The sequence below is a fragment of the Mastigoproctus giganteus genome, chromosome 8 (genome assembly GCF_048544385.1).
Source record: "Mastigoproctus giganteus isolate SK-2022 chromosome 8, ASM4854438v1, whole genome shotgun sequence".
In the NCBI taxonomy this organism is placed as follows: domain Eukaryota; kingdom Metazoa; phylum Arthropoda; class Arachnida; order Uropygi; family Thelyphonidae; genus Mastigoproctus; species Mastigoproctus giganteus.
Window position 1 is genome coordinate 113,545,281 of NC_143582.1, and position 20,831 is coordinate 113,566,111.

At 39.4% G+C, this 20,831-nt stretch overlaps 1 protein-coding gene across 1 annotated transcript in view; it reads right to left on the reverse strand.

Moving 5' to 3' along the window:
- Nucleotides 1-20,831, reverse strand: part of Epg5 (ectopic P-granules autophagy protein 5) — a 1,526,775-nt gene that overhangs the window by 91,318 nt on the left and 1,414,626 nt on the right. The window contains exon 43 of the mRNA XM_090380318.1: nucleotides 10,577-10,802. Within this exon, the coding sequence (XP_090236444.1) occupies nucleotides 10,577-10,802 (226 nt within the window). The remainder of the gene's footprint in view (nucleotides 1-10,576; nucleotides 10,803-20,831) is intronic.

Below are 20,831 nucleotides of genomic sequence, written 5' to 3' on the forward strand. Positions count from 1 at the left end.
GTATATAGATGTGCTATATACAGGAGCTCCATAGTCTAGTCATGATATGATTAAAGCACGGTATAGGTGAAGTAATGTGAACTGATCAGCTCCCCACTGTGGATTGAAGAGATATTGCTACGTTGGATGTAGAGGAAGGCTTCAGATTTTAATGACATAGTTTAATAGTAGCATTTGCCTCCGGAGACATAGTGAAGGCTCATGGGCCTCTGCATATAAGCTTTGTACAGGCGATGTTCTGTTTGCCCCATAAGGAGATGTGTAAGGCCCTGTGGTGTATAGGGTCAAGCCATTTGATGACACTTGGTCTACACTAGCTATATACAGGGGCTCCATAGTCTAGTCTTGATACGATTAAAGCACGGTATAGGTGAAGTAATGTGAACTGATCAGTCCCCACATCATTGCAGATAGAACTGAGAATATTTAATTTTTTTAGACAGGTTTTTTTTGGGTGCATTCGATATGTTCCAGAAAGTTAAGATTTTTATTGAGAATCAGGCCAAGGAAACGAATACTATTTGATAGAGGTATCAGCTGGCATTCTAGTCTTATTTCTGGATCTGGGTGCATTTTTCACTTTCTACAGAAGTGTATGGCCATTGTTTTTTGTTCTGTATTCTGTATCCATTGTTTTTTGTCCACAATTCTATTTTTTAACTGTGCTTCGTAATTGCTTTCAATCATCTCCACGTTTTGTGAATGGTACAAAATGGTAACATCATCTGCATAAAGGAATGCTTCAACTGTGTTCAGTAGGTCTTTTATAATAGAGTTTATCTTGATTGCAAACAAAGTTGCACAAAGTTGGTAAGTGGCCTCGCAAACCAATGTTGTGGAGGTCATTCAGAATGCCATATCACCAGGTAGTGTCGAAGGCCTTTTCTATGTCAAGACTGATCATAATTAGATGCTCATTCCTTAGAAAAGCATTGCGAATATTTGTCTCTGCTTTTATCATAGGGTCCAGTGATGATATATTTTTGCGAAAGCTGTATTGATTTATGTTTAGTATTTTATAGGTTTCCAAAAACCAGGTTAGTCGCTGTTCACCATTTTCTCCAGGGTTTTCCCCAGGCAACTTGTTAGAGCTATTGGTCAATAATTTGTGGGAATCGTATGATGTTTGTGGTTTGGAGAAGGCAATTACTATAGAGTGATGCCAGGAGTTTGGATAACAGTTTTCTATATAAATTCTATTGTATAGTATAAGTAACATATTTAGAGATTTTTGACTAAGTTGTGTCATTTGATAATGAAGGTTATCAGGTCGTGCAGCATTCTTCCTCAACTTCGCCAGAGCATTTTGCAGTTCTTCTATGTTGAAGGGTTGGTTATATGGGATATGTTGTCTGGTATTAAAGTTTATTTTGTATTTTTCAGCTACAGATTTAGTTTTTTGAAAGGATGGAATGTATGCTGATAAAGCTGCAAAAGTAGTTGCAAGAATGTTTGCGATTTCCTTGGAGTTAGTGATATCTTGTCCATTCCAGCTTATTAGTGGAGTTGGTACTGAAAGAAATCTCCCATTAAGTTTACTGATTTTGTTCCACATAACATGGGTATCTGTATTTTTGCTAATTGTGGAGGCAAAATGTATCCATGATTCCTTTCTACATCTATGCTGGACATATCTGGCTCTAGCTCTAGCTTTTTTTAAATTTATGAGATTGATAGATGTTGGATACTTTCGGAAGAGATTCCAAGCCTTATTCTTCTCTCTCCTCTCTCTCGGATATACTGCATTCATCATTCCACCACGTTGTGGCATGTTTATGATATTTTCCAGAAGACTGGGGTACCGTAGCTTCAGCTGCCATTATATTTTGATTTGTGACATGAGTTACAGCATTGTCTATAGGCTGGGTGGTGATTGTTTGTTCATCTATTGTTGCAAGTGTTTCATATTTTGTCCAGTCAGCTTTATGGAATCTCCATCTTTTTTGGCCATCGTGATGTGAAACACCATTCGTTAACATTTTGCAGACCACAGGGAAATGGTCGCTATTCAGGGGATTATTCAAGATCGTCCATTCAATAAGTGGGTATAAGGCTGGTGAACAGATGGAGATGTCAATTGCACAGGTTGTTCTGGTGGGCAAATGGACGTATGTCTCAATTCCAGTATTCAGCAGCGAGATATTTTGCTCTTACAATAATTTTTCAATCAATTTTCCCTGTTTGTCTTGGTGGTGAGATCTCCACAGGGGATGATGTCCATTTATATCACCCATGATAACGACAGGGGGGGGGGGTAACTGAGTTACTAATGCTTCAAGATCTGCATATGCATACTCTTGATTTGGAGGAAGGTAAAGTGCGAATGTAAACCGTACTAAGACTCTACTGCAACTGCTTCCAAAGATGTTTGTAGTTGGAGGCGATTACATGGAATTCTGGAGTCGATTAGAATAGCCACTCCGCCTTGTGCTCCACTGGAAGGAAATTGATCTTTTCTGTAGGAACCGCAATGGTTTACTGCTATGTTTATAACGGTTTACCTACTGGATGATGTTTATCAATTAAGTCACGAATGTCATTGATGTTACTGCAGAAACCTCGACAATTCCACTGTATTATTGTATGCATCATATTGGTGCTTTGTATTTGTATCTGTCTTTTTGTGAATGGTGGTCTGCTTATTTCGTTCAGGCCTTTTCTATTTTTTAGGGAAGTGTGGACGAGTATCCATCTCTTCCTCAGCATGTATTTCTAAGATCAGTTCCACTAAGACTTCTTTTTCGTAGGTATCCTTGTGATCATGAACAGGGTTTTTGTTTTTTGTATCTCTATCTTTAGCATTTGTGGCTGGGGAGCAGAAGAAGCATCTTCTGACCCCCCCCCCCCCCAAATGGGTTCTCTCCGAATTGTAACTTGTGTGTTGAAGGCTTGATTGGAAGTTGTTATTGAGAATGACTTAACTGATGGAACTAAGATGGAGCGAGCCCAATCAGATATAGAGATGTTGGGAGGGACCGTAACATTAGTTTGAACTCCAGTAGTAGAGGTAGCAATAGCACTTATACGTTTTTGTTGTTGGACAGTTGCCGCGTATGTACATGTTACTGTAATTGGTGATATTTGTTTCTTTGCTTCAAGATACGTAACTTTATGCTCAGTTTTGTTTCATTTTTGAATCATTTTTTTCTTTTCCGTGTTTCACAGTGTTTGGAATAAGCTGAGTGAGTTCATCTACAGTTCGGACACTGTAAAGACTGTGCAGAACATTCAGTATGGATATGATCTTTAGACCCATGAAGCACATACTGCCTGTGAATGGTCAAATTTTTGACATTTGAAGCATCTGATAGGGTTTGGTATGTACAGTCAGACATGACAGTTCAAATACCCAGCTTTTACAGAATTTGGTGGATTTGGCAAGTTGAGAGTTAGTATGATGGTTCTGGATGGAAGCAAAGAGCCGTCCCTTTTAATTGGATTCTCTTGACCTGAATAACATATTGATCTGAGAGTCCTTTAATTTCTTCCTGAGATACATGTAGAAGATCCCATTCTGTTATAACTCCTTTTGAGTAGTTTAAGGTGACACTTCTATGGGAGTTCCTCCAAGTGTTTTCAATTTGAGTAACTTCTCAGAGTGCTTGTGTTGTGTTGTTTCGACAAGCAGGTCACCTGATTTTAGTCTGCGAACCATTTTTGGCGAGCCAGCAGCATTCTCTAGACATTTCTGGATCAGAAAAGGAGAGAGCTTGCTGACTGGCTAGTCAGTCAAGGAATGTATTATAAGGAAGTGAGGCCAGATATTCTGGTCTGTATCCTACTTTTGTCTCTTAGCATAGGAAGGATTGTGATCTTCCTGCTCTCTAGAATGTGTTGGGGCACTGATACCGCAAGAGTCAATGTGGACATGTGCATATGTAAGGGCGGCACCTAGAACGTTTGTTCAACTCTGCCTCGTATATCTGTGAAGTACAGTATCACTACAAATGGGCCAGATATGTGTGTGACGTAGGTTTGTGCATGTTCCATTGTTGTGTCTGGCCGCTTGGCTACCCAGAAGCATCAGTCACCTGAGCAGATGATACTGGGTACTCATTCACACCATGATACTGGGTACTCATTCACACCACAGGAAGGTGGGCCAGTCCCAGTAAAACACGTACAGTCTTGAAAGAGACTCAGACTCACCTGGTGTTGTCAGCAGGTGGGCTAGGAACCTTTGGGGGCCCATTTCAGAGGGAAGAGAGGAGATAAAAAAAAAAAAAAAAGAAAGAAAATAATCATAATAAAAAAGAAAAAATTTTTTTTAAAAAATAATAATAAAAAAAAATGAATAACAATTAAAATGAAAAAAATAATAATAACAAATAAATAACTAAAAATAAAATAAAAATAAAAAATATATAAAAATAATAATAAAAAAAAGCTAGTGGTGCAGGTAAAAATAAAGTAATATATTTAAATGTGAAAAATAAAATAAAAATTGATACGTATGACAAATTTAGCAAAAAAAAGAAAAAAAAAAATTGAATTTAGCCTTCCCCTTCCCAAGTGTGAAATCTAGGCTGTAGAACTGTTTGTCTGGTTTTGGTTGGCATTGGCATACAAGGTCTTTCACCAAGCAAAAATGCCAGAGGCAAAGGCCTGCAGGGAAGAAAAATTATCTGGAGTCTGGATTAGTTGAAAATGTCATGGTTTGAGGAGAAGTTCAGAATGCCTCTCCGAAGTTGATCTCTGAGATTCTTATACAAATCACAATCAAAAAGAAGGTGGTACCAGTTTTCCTTGGCTCCACAAAAACATAGGTCAGTAGTGAGAAGCCCCAGTTGGTATAGCTTTTCATTTAGGGAGCCATGGCTGGTCACCAAGAAGGACATCTCAAGACAGAGAGAGAACCAGGATCTTGCAGTTTTAGTCATTGCAAACTTTACCTCGGGGAGGAATCATTTGGTTATTGTGCCTTGTGGCAACATATTCCACCACAAGAGTCGGTATTGGTACAGTCCATTTTTGCTCCTTTCAGCCCTTGGCAGATTAACCTGCCTCCCCGTGATGGAACTGGCAAGGTTTCCGGCCCCGCCACAGGGAGACAGGAGCAGGGCCTGGTGTGACCAAGTGAGAAGTAGTAGGAGTTAGTAATAAACTATGAAAAATAAAGAAAGGTGGCTTGCCTTCCTTGCTCTGTACAAGTACTTTTGTAACAAGAGCAGTTATGAAATAAATAGATTTCTTAACGAAAAGAAAGTAAAAGAACTGTAAATTGCTTTTGGAAATTGCACTAGAAGCACAGAGAAATTGCTCAGTCACAATTGCTTGGCACCCGGGGCCACATTGGAGAGAATTTGGGATGTATGGTCTAATATTGCAGTGTAGGTATTCTGCTTTTACTGATCTAGGTGGCTTCAGCATGTTAAAAGTGAGTATCAGATTCTAGTGGGGGTTATCATTCCTTCTTTTTTAATTGTAATTCTTTTAACACTGATGACTTCTTGTTCCTAAGCTCACTATGATTTTCCCTTTGGGCACATTTAGAAGGTGCCATTCCATATTGACATCTTTTGAGGTATTTAATGTATTGTGTGGGGATACCATTCCTGGTGTTCCTCCAAGGGTTGTCATTTGTAATAATCTTTTGGAATGTTTAGAATGAGCTGTTTCTACCAAAATATCACCTGATTTTAATCTTTTACTTTTTTTGGTGGACCGACAAACCTCAAAAGTTTTTTGTATGAGAGAGGGTGACAACTGGCCTACCGATTTCTCAGTGTTTGAATGTATTATTAGATATGTTGGAGAATTAAAAGCATTTGTCAGTTTTAAGTCTCTTTGTGGTGAAAGAGTTATTTCTATCGCATTTTTTGGTCACTTTGGATGTATCTCCGAGAGAACTCGATTCCTTATATCTTGGATCATTTCTATTCAGATCCATGGACCCAGTGAATTCCTGGGTATTGGAGTCAGTTCGCTCCTTTTCACTCTGGAAGGGAGAGCCTTTCCCCTCAAGTTTACCTGCCCCACCACGTGGAGGCAGGAGCAGTGCCTCCTTGTGACCAAGCACTATGAGGTTAGTAATTAATATATATATATATATATTTATATAAAATACCAAAAAAAAGTATTAGAACCTATAGTACTTAGTACCGTGCTTGGGTTGGAGGTTGGGAAGAGGAAAGAAGGTATTTGTTTACATTGGACTTGAACTTCTGTAGACTGTAATTTTCAGGAAATACGTATGAAGGAAGATTGTTCCAGAAAATGGCAGTTGAATGAATAAACGAGGAAGATGAAAAGTTGGTTCTGTGAGTTTCAAGTTGGACAGTAAATGGATGTTGGCTGGTGGCGGCACGTGTTCAGACTGTTTTGAAAGAGAGAGAGAACTGGAAATATAGAAGCCAATTCAGAAGAACAGCGCCCATGGAAGTATCTGCAGAAGAGGCATGCAGCAGAAACAGTACATCTATGAGACGGCGAGTGGAGACTCTGTTAGAGATGAATCACTAATTAACCTAACAGCCCTCTTCTGATTGTTATTGTTATTTGGTTTTTTTTTTAGGGGCATTAGCAACTAAGGCCATATTGCTCCACGATATGCGATGGTCATTGCCTGACCTTTCTGCATCCTCCGTATTTGATGATGACGGGCTCGAACCCCGGTCTAATCAAGAAGCATGTGCTACGCACTGCTGCTCCTTCCCTCTTCTGAATGGAATCAAGAAGCCTGAGAGAGGTTTTGGGGGCACCACCCCAGATGTGGGAAAAATATTCCATTGCAGGGCGGATTTGCGATCTATACAGAGTGAGCAGCTGTTTGGAAGAAAAGTAATGCCGAGAGTGAAAGAGAAAACCAAGTTTCTTTTAGATACAGAAGAAGCAATATTTGTAATGTGCTTGTGCCAAGAGAGATTAGAAGTCAGGGTAATCCCCAAAAGAGATATATCATTTTGCCTAGAAATCGGAGTGTCACTAAAGATAAGCATAGGAGCAGAAGAATCCTTTTTGCGAGATATAAGACAAGATTGAGTTTTAGAAGGATTGAAATCAACTAAGTTGTCTTTGCCCCACTGGAGAATTACATGAAGATCGACATTTAAGGAATTGGTAGCAGATTGAGCAGGACAAGGTTTCTCAAAATGGAAAGTGAAATGCAATGTGCTATCATTGGCAACACTATGGATAAGATTTCCAGTCAATGGAAGAAGGTCATTAATATACAAGAGGAAAAGAGTGGGGGAAAGAACTGAACCTTGGGGGACACCGGCATTACTAGAGAAGTTAGAAGACAGAGAGCCATCTACCATCACCCTCAGTGAGCGATCAGAGAGAAAACTGGATAACCAATTACTAAAAACAGTTGGCAAACCATAAGACGGAAGCTTGTTTAGAAGACCTTTCTGCCAAACACGATCTAAAGCCTTTGAGATGTCAAGGGCAACTACTTGTGTTTCACCGAATCTTTCCATTGAATTAGTCCATAAATGGGTAACATAAGCCAGAATATCACCAGTGGATCGATACTGACGGAATCCATACTGGTGATCGTTGATCAGACAGAAGGTTTCTAGGTAGCTTAAGAGTTAGCGGTTAATTGATTTCTCCATTACTTTAGAAAGAGTAGAAATAATTGCCATGGAACGATAATTGGATGGGAGGGATTTGTCACCCTTTTTAGGAACTGGCTGGATATGAGCAAATTTCCAAGCAGAAGGAAAAACACCTTTGGAATAAGAAAGTGAAAAAAGGCGGCAAAGAATAGGAGTAAGTTCGGGAGCAGAAGTTTTGAGAACAAGTGGAGAAATACCATCGGGACCTGGAGCTTTCTTAGCATCAAGATTCTTCAAAATCCTTCTGACATCCTTTTGACGAAAGACCACAGGAGGCATTGATTGGAGCATGTTGGGAATGGTGGGAAATGTTTTACCAAGATCATTAATACATGAGTTGGAAGAAAAATGGGATGCTAGCAGGTCAGCTTTATCCTTGGCTGAAATGACAACAGAACCATCGGGTTTGGACAGAGGTGGGAGCAGAGATGGGCAAAAGTTGCGGCTAATAGCTTTGACAAGAGACCAGAATGCTCGGCTACCATTAGAGCAAGAAGCAAGTTTTCTAATCTTAGCCTGTTCAAACTCTAGTTTGGACTGATTAATAACTGCTTTACAATTGTTGCGAGCTTTGGTGTAGGCAGAAAATGAAACTGAAGAATTAGAAACAAGTCAATTCCAATATGCAACATTCTTCTCTTGAACAGCCTTAGCACATTTATTAGGAAACCAAGGTTCAGATAAAGGACGAGATTTTAAAGTGGAGTGTGGGATAAAGGATTCCATTCCTGCAAGAATAATTTCACTGACACGATCTGAGCAAACGTTGACATCAGAAGTTTTGAAACAGTAATCCGACCAAGGAACAAAAAAGAAAAGAAGTCTTGCAGGTCATCCCATTTTGCATTCTTGTAATGCCAAACAACACGAGGTTGGGAATAGCCATGAGATAAAGGTTCCATTGGAGAAGAGACAATCACCAAGTTGTGATCTGAAGTACCTAAAGGACCTCTCACTACGACCGTGTACTTAGAAGGGTTGTTTGTGAGAAAAAGATCAAGCGTATTGGCTGTATGATTAGGATTGTCCGGTATTCTTGTAGGTAAATGAACAATCTGTGTGCAAGGTCATTAGTAATTGCAAAAGCCTCAGCATCTCGACCTTTCTGGGTCGGTGTGACTAGAAAACGGAAGCCCAGCTGGAGTTGTAAACATTAAAATCACCAAGGAAAATTACCTCACTGTTAGGAAAGTTGGACTGGAGGAAGTGAAGTTGCAAACAGAGGAAGTCAAAGAGCTCCAAGTGATTAATGGAGTTGGGAGAACGGTACAGACAACAGATGAATTTGACACAATGAGGTAGAGAGATTTTAAGCCAGAGAAGATCAAAGAGAGGAGATTCCAAATTGCCAAGTCTCTGACAGGGAATATCAGAACGGACATATGCACAAGTACCACCTTTGAGGCGAAAGGAATTATACAGCGAATAATTTGGGCATTTGAGATGAGCAGTAGTCGAATCAACCGATAACTGAATTTCTGTCAGAAAAAGTACATGGGGTTTGGCAGACTGCAAGTGAAAATGGACATCGTTGAGATTAGAATTGAGACCACATATATTTGTGAAATGAATTAGGAAGTGCTTGGGAGATTTAGATCTTTTTGCAGATAAGCTTGCTCTATTAGTTTGACAAGTCATGGTGTATTCAATAGTAAGAAAAGGTGGGTGGGATATGCTGTATGAAGTAATGAAATTTTTGGATATGGCATACACATGGGAAGAATATACCCAGATCCTTGACATAACGTGGCCTCGACAATGCTCCCCACAAACACACTACTCGGACTCCTTCCAGTCACTATATGGCAGAATAGAGGTAGCAATATTATACACTAGCTGATCCGGAATCCTCCTAGAGAGTTACCAATAGGTTCGGTTCGGTGTACTAACTCCGGTCTGCAAACACCATTTTAGAGCTGTACTCTCGAAATGTAAGGAATATTGGATCTCGCCGCGATGTTCATTATAACCTCAAAGTCATCAATCATACTGCATGATGGAAGAGATAGGGAAGGGTTGACCGGAACTTAGCTCTAGAGACTAAACATGGGTTCCACCACTTGAAGCCTTCAATAAGCAAAGTGGTGGTATTGCACCGGTTGATAAGAGCCACCTACCACGGAGTGCTGCCTGGTAACATAGATGGGCGGCGTTCCTCCATGTGGTGTGGGTGCCACACCTCGACCCCTGCTTATGTTTGTTCACACCTAGGTGGTCACCCACCATCTATTTGTGCATGGAGGTTATACCCAGGATTACTAACAGTCCCACCATCGTGAAGGTGCAATATAAAACTAGAAAGGAAAAGAGAAGGTTACTTTCCTTCTTAATCTAGTAAAGTTTCTTTCTTTCTTTACTACAGATTTTTAACTGTGTTAATGACGACTTTAAACAAGGAAATGATTTCTATTTCAAAGAGAGAGCTAATTCTGAGCAGTGTCACTTGGTCATGGAATTGCTTGGCACCTGGAAAGGGCAACTTGATTGCATCAATCTTAAAATTTGTTGCTATTGTCAGTACTCAACATCCCAATGCATACCATATTACAAAACTATACGATTGAGTGTTGTGCATCTGGGTGTTCAGTTTGTAGACCAACGTTGATTTCAGTTCTTGGGGTTGGCTTTCCCCCTCCTTGTTTTAATATGATCTAATGGTTGCCTGGTGCCACCAGACAACTATTACATCATTCGTGGAAGTAGTAATGTTCACAGACAAGGATAAAAAAGACGAATTCCCTTTAATTACTAGTAGCAAAGAGATGATCTAATAGCACAAGAAATAGAGATACTGGTAAAAGAAATGTAAGCACCATGAGAAAGAAATGTAAGCACCACTTTAGAAATGCTTTGTGCTCAGAGTTCGTACTTAATGTAATTTTTAAAGTTGATACTTTAGAATCACTTTCAAAATTAATCTATGTAGGCAGTCTATAGGCAATAAAGGATTATTATTATTATGTTTCATATTTATTTTAATTTTAAGAAAATAATGAATAAAAAGAGCAATATACCTTGGTTTTGCTTCAGAAATCTGTTCCACCAAAGACTGAAGCATTGCAATTTTTTTATTATCAGTGGACAATTGAGATTGACATTTCAGAGTATACGTATACAGTGTCAGAAAACAGTTATTTTTTATACAGGCAGAGGGGAAGTCCTGATGATCCAATTCCGGAACAGAAAAACAGGAAACAATTTTAAACCATTTCATTTGTGACATTGACTGTTCAGTTTTTTCTGAAAGACATGAAGTTGTAATTAGAGCAATACCCCTATATTTCAGTTATGTATATCTTAAATACTCAAATTTTTAGATTTAAGTAAAAAAAAATTATTCTTCATAAATATTATTTTCAATGCTAATTTCGCAAGTTTTTCCATGGAAATTTAATTTTCAAGGGCCCTACATTGGCACTTAATATTTAGTCTTGTGAGTTTGTTTGTTATTTGGTTATTAGTAGCAATAGCAACTAAGGCCATATTGCTCCGGGATATGCGGTGGTCATTCCCTGACCTTTCTGCATCCTCCGTATTTGGTGGTGACGGGCTCGAACCCCGGAGTCTTGTGAGTAACAAAGTAGTTATGAGCATTGTAGTTCCACACAACAAGAAAGAAAGGACTAGTCTCAAATGCTGTCAGTATAGCAGAAATTTACACACATAAGGGGACACTTTTAAATTGAAAAAGGATGGTTTCAGGATAGATGTGCAAAAATTTGTTTACAGCCAGTGAGTAGTTTGAATAAATTTAAGAGAGAATTAGACAAATTATTAGAGGGGATGGAAAAATTGAGGTTGGTAGGTTTTTTTTTTTTTTTTTTTTGGATGTTGCTGGAAAGCTTGAAAGTTTTTTGGAAAGCTTGCTTTCTTGCATCATTTGCCACCTACCAATACTAACTGAAACATTTTAACAGGTTTTACAATTTCCACAGGGTCTCTTAGGTCATGCCCAGGGCATATAGGGGGACCATGATGTATAAAAAGTAAATCAAAAAGAAAAAAAAAATGAAGTACATATGAAGACATGAACTAATCTTGTAATGGTCACTAATGAGAGCCATGGAACTATTGAAAACAACTAGCTCAAAAAAATAGTTGCTAAAAATTAGATCAAGAAACATTGTTTTATACTATTTTTGAAATGTTCATAGTGAATGTATGTTGTAACATGCTGGGAAATATATTTCTATTTTATCTAATTCTATTTTAGTGCTTTAAAACCTTTAGCTTTGCGGAATGTGTGTAGGTTTTAATAATCCAAGAATCTCTAGGGAACTGTAACATTCTCATTTGCTGGATGGATGGGGGTAGCCTTCCTTGTCATGTTTAATTTGACCAAAAAGTGTGAGAACGTTATGTCTTAGCTTTTAAATCCTTTAGTTGGGCCATGGAGATTACATCTCCACAGAGATGTAATCCTTTAGTTGGGATTACACCTCCATGGCCCAACTAAAGGATTTAAAACCTAGGATATATAACATTCCACACTTTTTGGTCAAATTAAACTTGACAAGGAAGGCTATCCCATCCGTCCAATTGTGTCGTATAAACATTCTGCCTTCTCATACTTAGCCACCCATCAATACCATGCAGTAAAGCCCTTTAGATAAGCCACCAATTTTGGTATAAAAAATTCTGATGCATTACTTAACAGTTTGAAAGATAAAAAACTAAAAGATAATGATTTGTTATATTCCCGAAACATTACCTCACTATATACTACCGTGAATGCTGAGTACATGTCAGTTGTTGTGTCATGGGGGTTTAAGGCCACATATGCTGGTATGGCTATAATACATCTATTCATTTATTATATAAAGAAATGAGAAATTTTCATAAAATCAGAACCAAAAAATGATGATAAAGTACAGTATCATCATTTGATTCAGAAATGATTATAAAGTACAGTTAGCCTGAGGAAGTTAAAAAATTTTAGAAATATTTTCCTTGTCACCAAAGAGATTTTCTAGAGTTATTGGTTAAATGAAGATTAGCCAGTGATAGCATGGTTCAATTTCTGTCTTGTTTATAACAGAGGCAGCTAAATAGAATACGTTTAAGTCAGATTTATAGAACAATGTGGACACAGCAGTGAATCATATCCTGTGAGTAAATGAAATTGGGTCAGATGGGTATGACCAATTCTTTCTCTTGAAGGGACGACTTTTTCTCGTCTTAATGTACAGAAATTGCTCCAAATTTTTGGAGCCTGTTTAAACTGAAAAAGTTTATTATTAGTCTGAGAGTGCTCTCCAATCTGATAGGCATGCAGCATGAATGGTTAATGCATAGTTTGATGCTGGAAGAGGGATATTGATTAAATCTAAGGTAGTTGGATTTTTTGCAGTTTTATCAGCCAGTTCAATGCCCAAAATACCAGAATGTGCTGGGATCTAACAGAAGGTGAACAGATGATGGGGTTCTTCAGTATGTAGTAATAAGCTTCTGATTTCATCTAGAACAGGGTGAACTTTATCTGAGGAAATACATAATGCTGTGATCGAGCTGAGGGAATCAGTGTAAATAACAAATTTTAAAAAAACAGTCAGAACAGAGATTTTCTAAAGCTAGTTTGACTGCATATAATTCAGCAGAGAAGATACTGAATTCAGATAGAAGGGTTGCTGAAATAATAGAATTTGAAAACAATGCTGCTGCTCCAATGTTTGAACTAGATTTAGAGCCATCTGTATAAACTGGGGTAAAATCAATATATCTTTGAATGTGAGCTGCTTGAAGTTGTTTGACATTTGATGCCTTTAAAATATTCTTTCCCCATTGGCAGAGCTAAGTGTTACAGGTTGGTAGAGAAGGAGGAGCCCACGATGGTAGAGTTCAAGTTGCTACCTGTTGGATGGAACGGGTGGAAACATTCCAAACCTGCGTCAGTTCAAGAAGGCGAAGAATAGTTGGTTTAACCATGCTAGGTTTATTTTTGTACGGGTTTTCTAATGGTGGATTGAATAGATATGGCTGAATAGGACGTGAGGCACAACTTTGTATCTTGACAGCATACTTCAGTATAACAGAGTTTTTCCTAAGTAAAGTAAGTGGGGGCATGTGGGCATCAATGTAGATATTATGTGCTGGCGATATTCTGAAGGCACCAAGTGCAATCCTCAAAGCACTACAATGAATGGGATCAAGCCAGCACAATGCACTCAGTCTGGTAGAATCACAGATAGAAGCACCATAACTAAGACATGATTTGATTAATGCCCTGTATAATCAAAGCAGGAAGGTACAATCTGTGCCCTACATTAGGGTGGGTAAATTTCTGAGTATGTTTAACTTTTTTTTTTTTTTAGACAAGAAGTATGTAGATATTTAATATGGTCTAAGAAATTTAATTTGTTGTCCAGGATTAATCCTAGAAATCTGATGCCATTAGAAACTGGGATGGAGATGTTAGAAATTTGAAGTTCAGGATCCAGATGAAGTTTGCATTGTCATCACCCAAATGGTCACTACAAATGTTTGTCTAGTTCAGCCTTAAATTTATTTAAGCCATCAACTTCCACAACAACAGACGTAAGTCTGTTATAGCAATAAACTACCCATTGATTAAAGGCAAACTTCTGCACATCTATTCTACAACTGTCTTTCCTCAATTTGAATCTATGCTCCCTCAGGTACTTGGTTGGTTTGGTTTTTTTTTTTTTTAGGAGCATTAGCAACTAAGGCCATATTGCTCCTGGATATGCGGTGGTCATTCCCTGACCTTTCCGCATCCTCCGTATTTGGTGGTGACGGGCTTTGAACCCCTAATCAAGAAGTGTATGCTACGCACTGCTGCTCCTTCCCACCTGGCTACGGAGGCGCCTCTCAGGTACTTAGTCAGAGCAAGCGGAAGTATCCCGTCAGCACTGATCCAACTCAAACCATTCAAGGCCTTATAGACCTCATATAGACATTCAAATAGAAAATGACGGACTATAAGTTGCATCTGACAGGATGAGCACTGAGGTGGATTTCTTCTAATAATAGGAAGAGATGAGTATGATGAGTGTGTCCTATTCTGAGTCTTGCCAATACCACTTCCTCTCGTCTGTCTAGTCTTAAGCCAGAGAACCATAGCTTTGGATCTTCTTTTATTTGGTACAGTTTATTGTTGGTGTTACATTTCCAGATATGTGACCAATTACTGAAGCATGCTTTGCAAATGATGGGTTCCTAGTCAGTTTTTTTTTTTTTTTTTTTTTTTGATTTGGTAGTTGTTGGCGCATCGGCTTCTGTGGCCATATTGCACCTCCCAAGGTTTTTGCAGTACTTTGATCCAAGCCTGAGGCGGGAATCGAACCAGCGACCTTTGGGTTGCCGGGCAGGTACTTTACCCACTCGGCTAGCCCGGTCGGCCCCTAGTCAGTGTGAGGAACCTGAGGATGTTGTGATGCAAAGGGATAATTAAGCTTTGTCCCTTCTGGCAAAATTCCTTTATGTCACTGATAGAACCCCATGTAATGTTTTAGGAGATTGTTTTCACTATGGAGAGAAATATGTGAACACATATCATTAGCCTCAGATCTTTTTTACACTCCTCTACTTTGAGTTTAGTACCACGCAGTTGGTATGTTAATCTAAAGGTACTGCTATTCAAATACAGTACTTTTCATTTATCACTATAACCTCAACTGCCATTTTCTATCCCACCTCTGAGTTTATCTAGGTCCTCTTGAAGTACCTTGATTACTATTCAGAGCTCATCTCAGCTGTTGTTGTTGGTAGTGGGTTTAATAATACAAGGGCTACTGAGGACAAATTGTCTGTTCATAGTTTATTTACACGCAGAGATGTTATATTATATCATTAGAGATGTTAAATTATATACTCCGATATAGGCCAATATGTTTTAAATGCATTAAAAGTTCTTCTGAATTTGCTTCATTTCCTAAGCTCCCTCAGGTACTTAAGAAATGATAGATAGAACAGTGTGGAGAGTGACTGAAAAGTATCTAACTGGAGGGTTGAATGTAAGGATAATCAACCAGAAAATGACAGACTGTAAGTTGTCTGTGACACAATGAGCAATGAAGTGGGTTTTCTCCCAATAATAAGAAACGATGAGTGTCAAATTCTCAGTCTTGCCAATACCACTTCCTCTCGGCTGTTTCATCAGAAGCCAGAGAGCCACAGCTCTGGATCTTGTTTTATCTGGTAAAGTTTATTGTTGGTGTTACTTTTCCAGATCTGTGACCACTTGTCGTAGCATGCTTTGCAAATGATAAGCTTATAGTCAAATAAGCTCTCTCACAACATCGTTGTGAGAGAGCAGGTTGAGAATGTTTAACGGAAAGGACAGCACTTGAATTTCCCAGAATGGCCAGAGATCCAGCAAAAACTGATTGCCTGATTGGATATGTCGCAAGAGAATAGTAGGGAATTAATGTATTTCAAGACAGGACGAGAAGGTGAAAAATTTTTCCTTATGGCAGAGACAGCACTGAGGGCATCAGTGCAAATTATAGCTTCAAATTCAGTTTGTAGAACAATTTGCTTGGTTGGGATCTTTAAGCTGACCAAGACAGCCACACCTACATGGGCAGCATTTGAAGTATTATGATCTTGTCAATAGATAGAACAGTTCTTTATGGTGGTAGAAATTTGAGGAGTTAGATACATTTCCTATACACAGAAATCAACTGGCAAGTAGTGGTTAATTAAGTCTTGAATATCACTAAAGTTGCTATGAAATCCTCTACAATTCCATTGTAGAATATAAGGCATTATTGGTGTTTAGTAAAAGAAGCTGTATCTGACTGTTTTTTTTTGATGTGACTGGTTTTTCGCGTTCAGGCCTTGGTTTATCTTTTTTTGGAGAAGAATGGCTGACTGGTGTCCATACCTTCTTCCACATAAGATTGGGTTTTCTTGTCTGGATGAGTCAATCGTATCCATGGTTATGTCCTTTTTTTGAGTTTGAACCTCGGTTATTTGATGTAGCATCAATCACTGGAGGAGGAGTAGGAGATTTCGCAGGTACTGTGTAAGAGGAGTACTGCTTGCCTGGTTCAACTGCTTGGGGATATTGGACTATTGCTGAAAGAGAACAGTTTGAGCCTAGTCAGATATTGAGGTGTTTGAAGGGACAGTAACATCAGTTTGGGTGGCCACTGATTGATATTTTTCGCCACACTGGAGAATGTACATTAACAATTAATTTCCTTGCTTCTTGAAAGCTTACTTTATTTTCAGTCTTATATTTTGCAATTTTCTTTTCAGTTTTCCATTTGCTGCATGTCATAGAATAAGCAGGAGGGTTGCCTTTACAGTTAGGGCAGGTCATTTCTGTTGCTGGACAATCAATTTGAGTGTGATTGGAGGACCCACAGTTGGGACAAACTGGGTTTCTACTGCATGCCGTTTGAGAATGGCCATACTTCTGGCACTTATAACATCTCAAGGATTAGGGATGTAGGGTCGAATGTGGCAAAGAAGATAACCTGCTTTTACGGATGAAGGTAGGTTTGGGGTATTAAAAGTGAGTATAATATTCCTTGTAGGCGTGGGTGTATTGTCCTTTTTAATCACGATTCTTTGCACTGAAATTACATTTTGCTCCTGAAGCTCTTGACTAATCTTCTCTGAGACAATCAATTCCCAGCTGGATATAACACCTTAGATGTGTTTAGGGTTTCGTGGGGAGAAACGTTTACTGAAATTCCAGCAAAATTTGTAACTTTCAGTAGATGCTCCGAATGTTTCCGGCTGAATTGTTTCTACTAGTAGCTCCCCCTGATCAGTGGCTTGGCTGTTTTAGGAGATCCTGCAAGACTTTCCAGGTGTTTCTGGATAAGAAATGGAGACAATTTAGTGAGAGGCTGAACTATAAGAGAGTGCATTATGAGCAGGAAAATCTATTGCTGAGGATTTGGTGTTAAACCTCTTGGGTTGCAACGTATCATGTTCAATTTTTATGTCTGGCAGAGAGTTTGTTAGCTCTAAGGGAGGAAACACAGTGTTCCATAATTGCTCCTTTTGGCTCTTGGCAAATTAACTGTTCTGCCAAGGTTTCCGACCTGCCATGGGGAGGCAGGAGCAGTGCCTGGTGTGACCAAGTGAGTAGTAGTAGATGTTAGTAATAAAATATGAGAAATAAAGAAAGGTGGCTTTCCTTTCTTGCTCTATACAAATACTTTTGTAACAAGAGCTGTTATTAAATAAATAAATTTCCTAAGAACAGGAACGTAAAAGAACTATGAATCACTTTTTGGAAGATTGCACTTTAAGCACAGAGAAATCGCTCAGTCCCAATCATTTGGCACCCGGGAACTTGACTTAAGTGATCTCAAGGTTGTGTCAGGATAATCTACAAAAGGCTGTACGGAATTCTCATATTGTGCGGTACAGGAAACTACATAAATCTGGCCAAACCAACCCTGCGCACGCGAACACGCACACACACACACACAGAGCATGTGTTTTGTTTGGACTGGAAATTTTTGTAACCATTAAGGTTGGGTCCAAAATGGCAATTGTAGCCCAGATTCCACATTGAGCATTTCTGTCAGTTCGAACTGTAGTGGGATTAGACTGGATAATGCGATAATGGATGGGAAGCCCCTTAACAAGCCTCTTATAAGAATAAGGCTCCTGTACGGCAAGAACCTGGGTTGAGTGCTCTTGAGTGATCGTAGTCAGAACATTAGTTACTGCTTTACACCACTGACAATTTAATTGTAAAAATTTAAGACTTAAATTTTGTATACTTCCTGAATTACTTGTAGGTGTATTACTATCCATAGAAGGTGTTGGAATGAATTGCTTCAATGTCTTTTAGATATTCTTGGCATTTTGGGTCCTTAAAAGAAAATGCACAGTTTCTTTTTCTTTTCCTACAATTTGTACACTCTGACAGTTTATCTTTGTTTGGCCAATCAGCAAGATTATGCCCTGTATTTTCACAATGCCCACATGTTTGTGATTCTTGAGTACATACTCTTGCCGAATGACAATATCTGAAGCATTTAAAACACCTGGGAACAATTGTGTAGTCTTTACTTGTATGAGATGTCCACCCCAAATAAATCTAAGCCATTAGAAAAATCTTACGGTTTGCGCCTCTAACTTCAAGGACTTGTTAGGTTTAGGCTTCGTTGAGAAATGTGGTTTAACCTGATCACTAATCTTCTCGAGTGTAAAATCAAGGTCATTCAAATTCTTTTGGTAGATATCCAAAAGGTTATCTACCAAAAGAATTTTTTTATTTTTTTATTTTATTAAAACGTGAACAGTAGATACATTTTCAACAACAACTATTTACATTCTATGTACAAAGCAAAAAAGGAAAGATAAAGAAAACTTTTTAGAATGAAATACAAACGTTTCAACATTTCAATTTCAGGAATTAAGAAAACAGTTTCTTGGCGTTGGATCATTCTCATATTAAGTGTCACACGTTGAAGGTGATGGACTGTTCAGTGATGGTGAAGAGGTGACCGCCACTGTTCCATTCGCTGTTAAGATGATCCACAGTTTCTGGTTTTTTTGCTGTGGAATTCGAGTAGAAGTCTGCTCTGCAACTTCCTCCGTAGTCTCCACTTCAGACGTTGCGCCGATGTGTCGACAGGAGGCACGTCGTCACTGCTTCTTGTGTGCTTCAAGTAGAAGTTGTAAATGACAGCCTTAGCCGCAATGAATAGGAAGTTGCAGGTGGTGTGTGTGCTGTCTGTTCAGAGTGAAGTAGGTACCAGTAGTCCTCCGGAGTGTGGGCGTGGTTGCAGGCAAGCTTTGCTGCATCCAAAGCGTATTTGACGAGTTCCTTGTTCACAGGGCATGCCAGGTATATGTGTTCCAGGGTACCTGGAGTGGCGCAGAAGAGGCAGTAGTTTGACGAGCGTAACCCGAAGATTTGTAGCTTGACTGGGGTGGGAAGGATGTTGTGCCACATTCTCCACTGGATGTCTGCATCCGATTTGGAACATTTCGTCCTGTACGGAAGGTTTCACTGAAAGTTTGATGGTGGCTTGTGGCGAGTGGAGAGGAGTGTAGGGACAGCTTGGCAGGTGGATGACGGGAAAATCGTGGTTGTATGGCGAGACATGATTAGCTGATAGACTTTTTTTTTTAGGGTGCAGGAGATAGATGTACCGTGTCTTCTGGTGATATGATGACGAAGGTTGGTGTAGGCGAGGATCCAGTGACATTTCCAATCCCTTTAGTTGTAGTGATGTCTGGAAGAGCTTGTGTGATCACTGATTTTAGATGTATGTGTTGCTGCTTTGCATTTATGGTTTTAATGGGCAAATCTTCTGATCCTTTCCATTCAAGGCTTGGTGTCAGGAGGTCGCCTATGGTTCTTATTCCTGCCCAGTTCCATGTAGGTTCCATGTGTTGTTTCATGTAGGGATGTTCTCTCAAGATTATGGTGAAGGTTTAACTTTTTCCAGCGGTACAGTGCGTCTTTATAAAACGGCAGTAGTTTGAGTGGTGCTGGTGCCATATCCATTCTCAATATTGTTGAAAGAGATAGTCCTCTAGTGGCTGTTGCTAGTAGTTTATCCGTAGTGTCGGAATGTGGATATTTTGTTGGTAGCTTCTTAAGAAGAAAGGCGATCCGGAATGCTGTGATTTTGTCGTCAAGAGAGACCAATCCTTGACCCCGGTGAGTAAGTGGCTGGCTAAGTTTGGAGCAGGACATCCAGTTGGTTTTGTTCCAAAGGAAGCTTCGGAGAGATGCCTGGATTTGGTGGAGGAAGTCAACAGGTGGAGTGAGAATTTTGAAGGTGTGCCAGAGAACGCTTGCCGCCATATGATTGACCACAAGCACTCTCCCTCTCAGCGAAGATTTGGCGCACATGCTTCTCCATTTCCCGAGTACTTTGTTGAAACGACTCAGCAATTCGGGCCAGTTCTTCTGGGAGAAAAGGAGGGTATTGCCGAGGTACACACCTAGGTATTTCTGTCCCTCGCTGGACCATGTGCCTTGGATGGGGGAGTCGGTTCTAGTTTTCCAGTTGCCAGCCCACAGGCCACTGGTCTTACAGTGGCTGAGTTTTGCACCTAATGTTTGAGCATAGAGATCACGAGCCTTTTGAATGACTTCAAATTCGCTCTCATGGCGTATTGCAATTGTGACGTCATCTGCGTATGCTGATTAGTTTATATTTAGGTGGGGTTGTATACTGGTGGCAATTTTATTAAGGAATAGTTCTATGGCAACTGCGTAGAGTTGTCCAGAGAGTGGGCAGCCTTGTTTTATTCTTCTGGAATATGGAAAGTGGCAGGTAAGCTGGTTGTTGAATTTCAGACAGAATTTGGCTTCCTTGT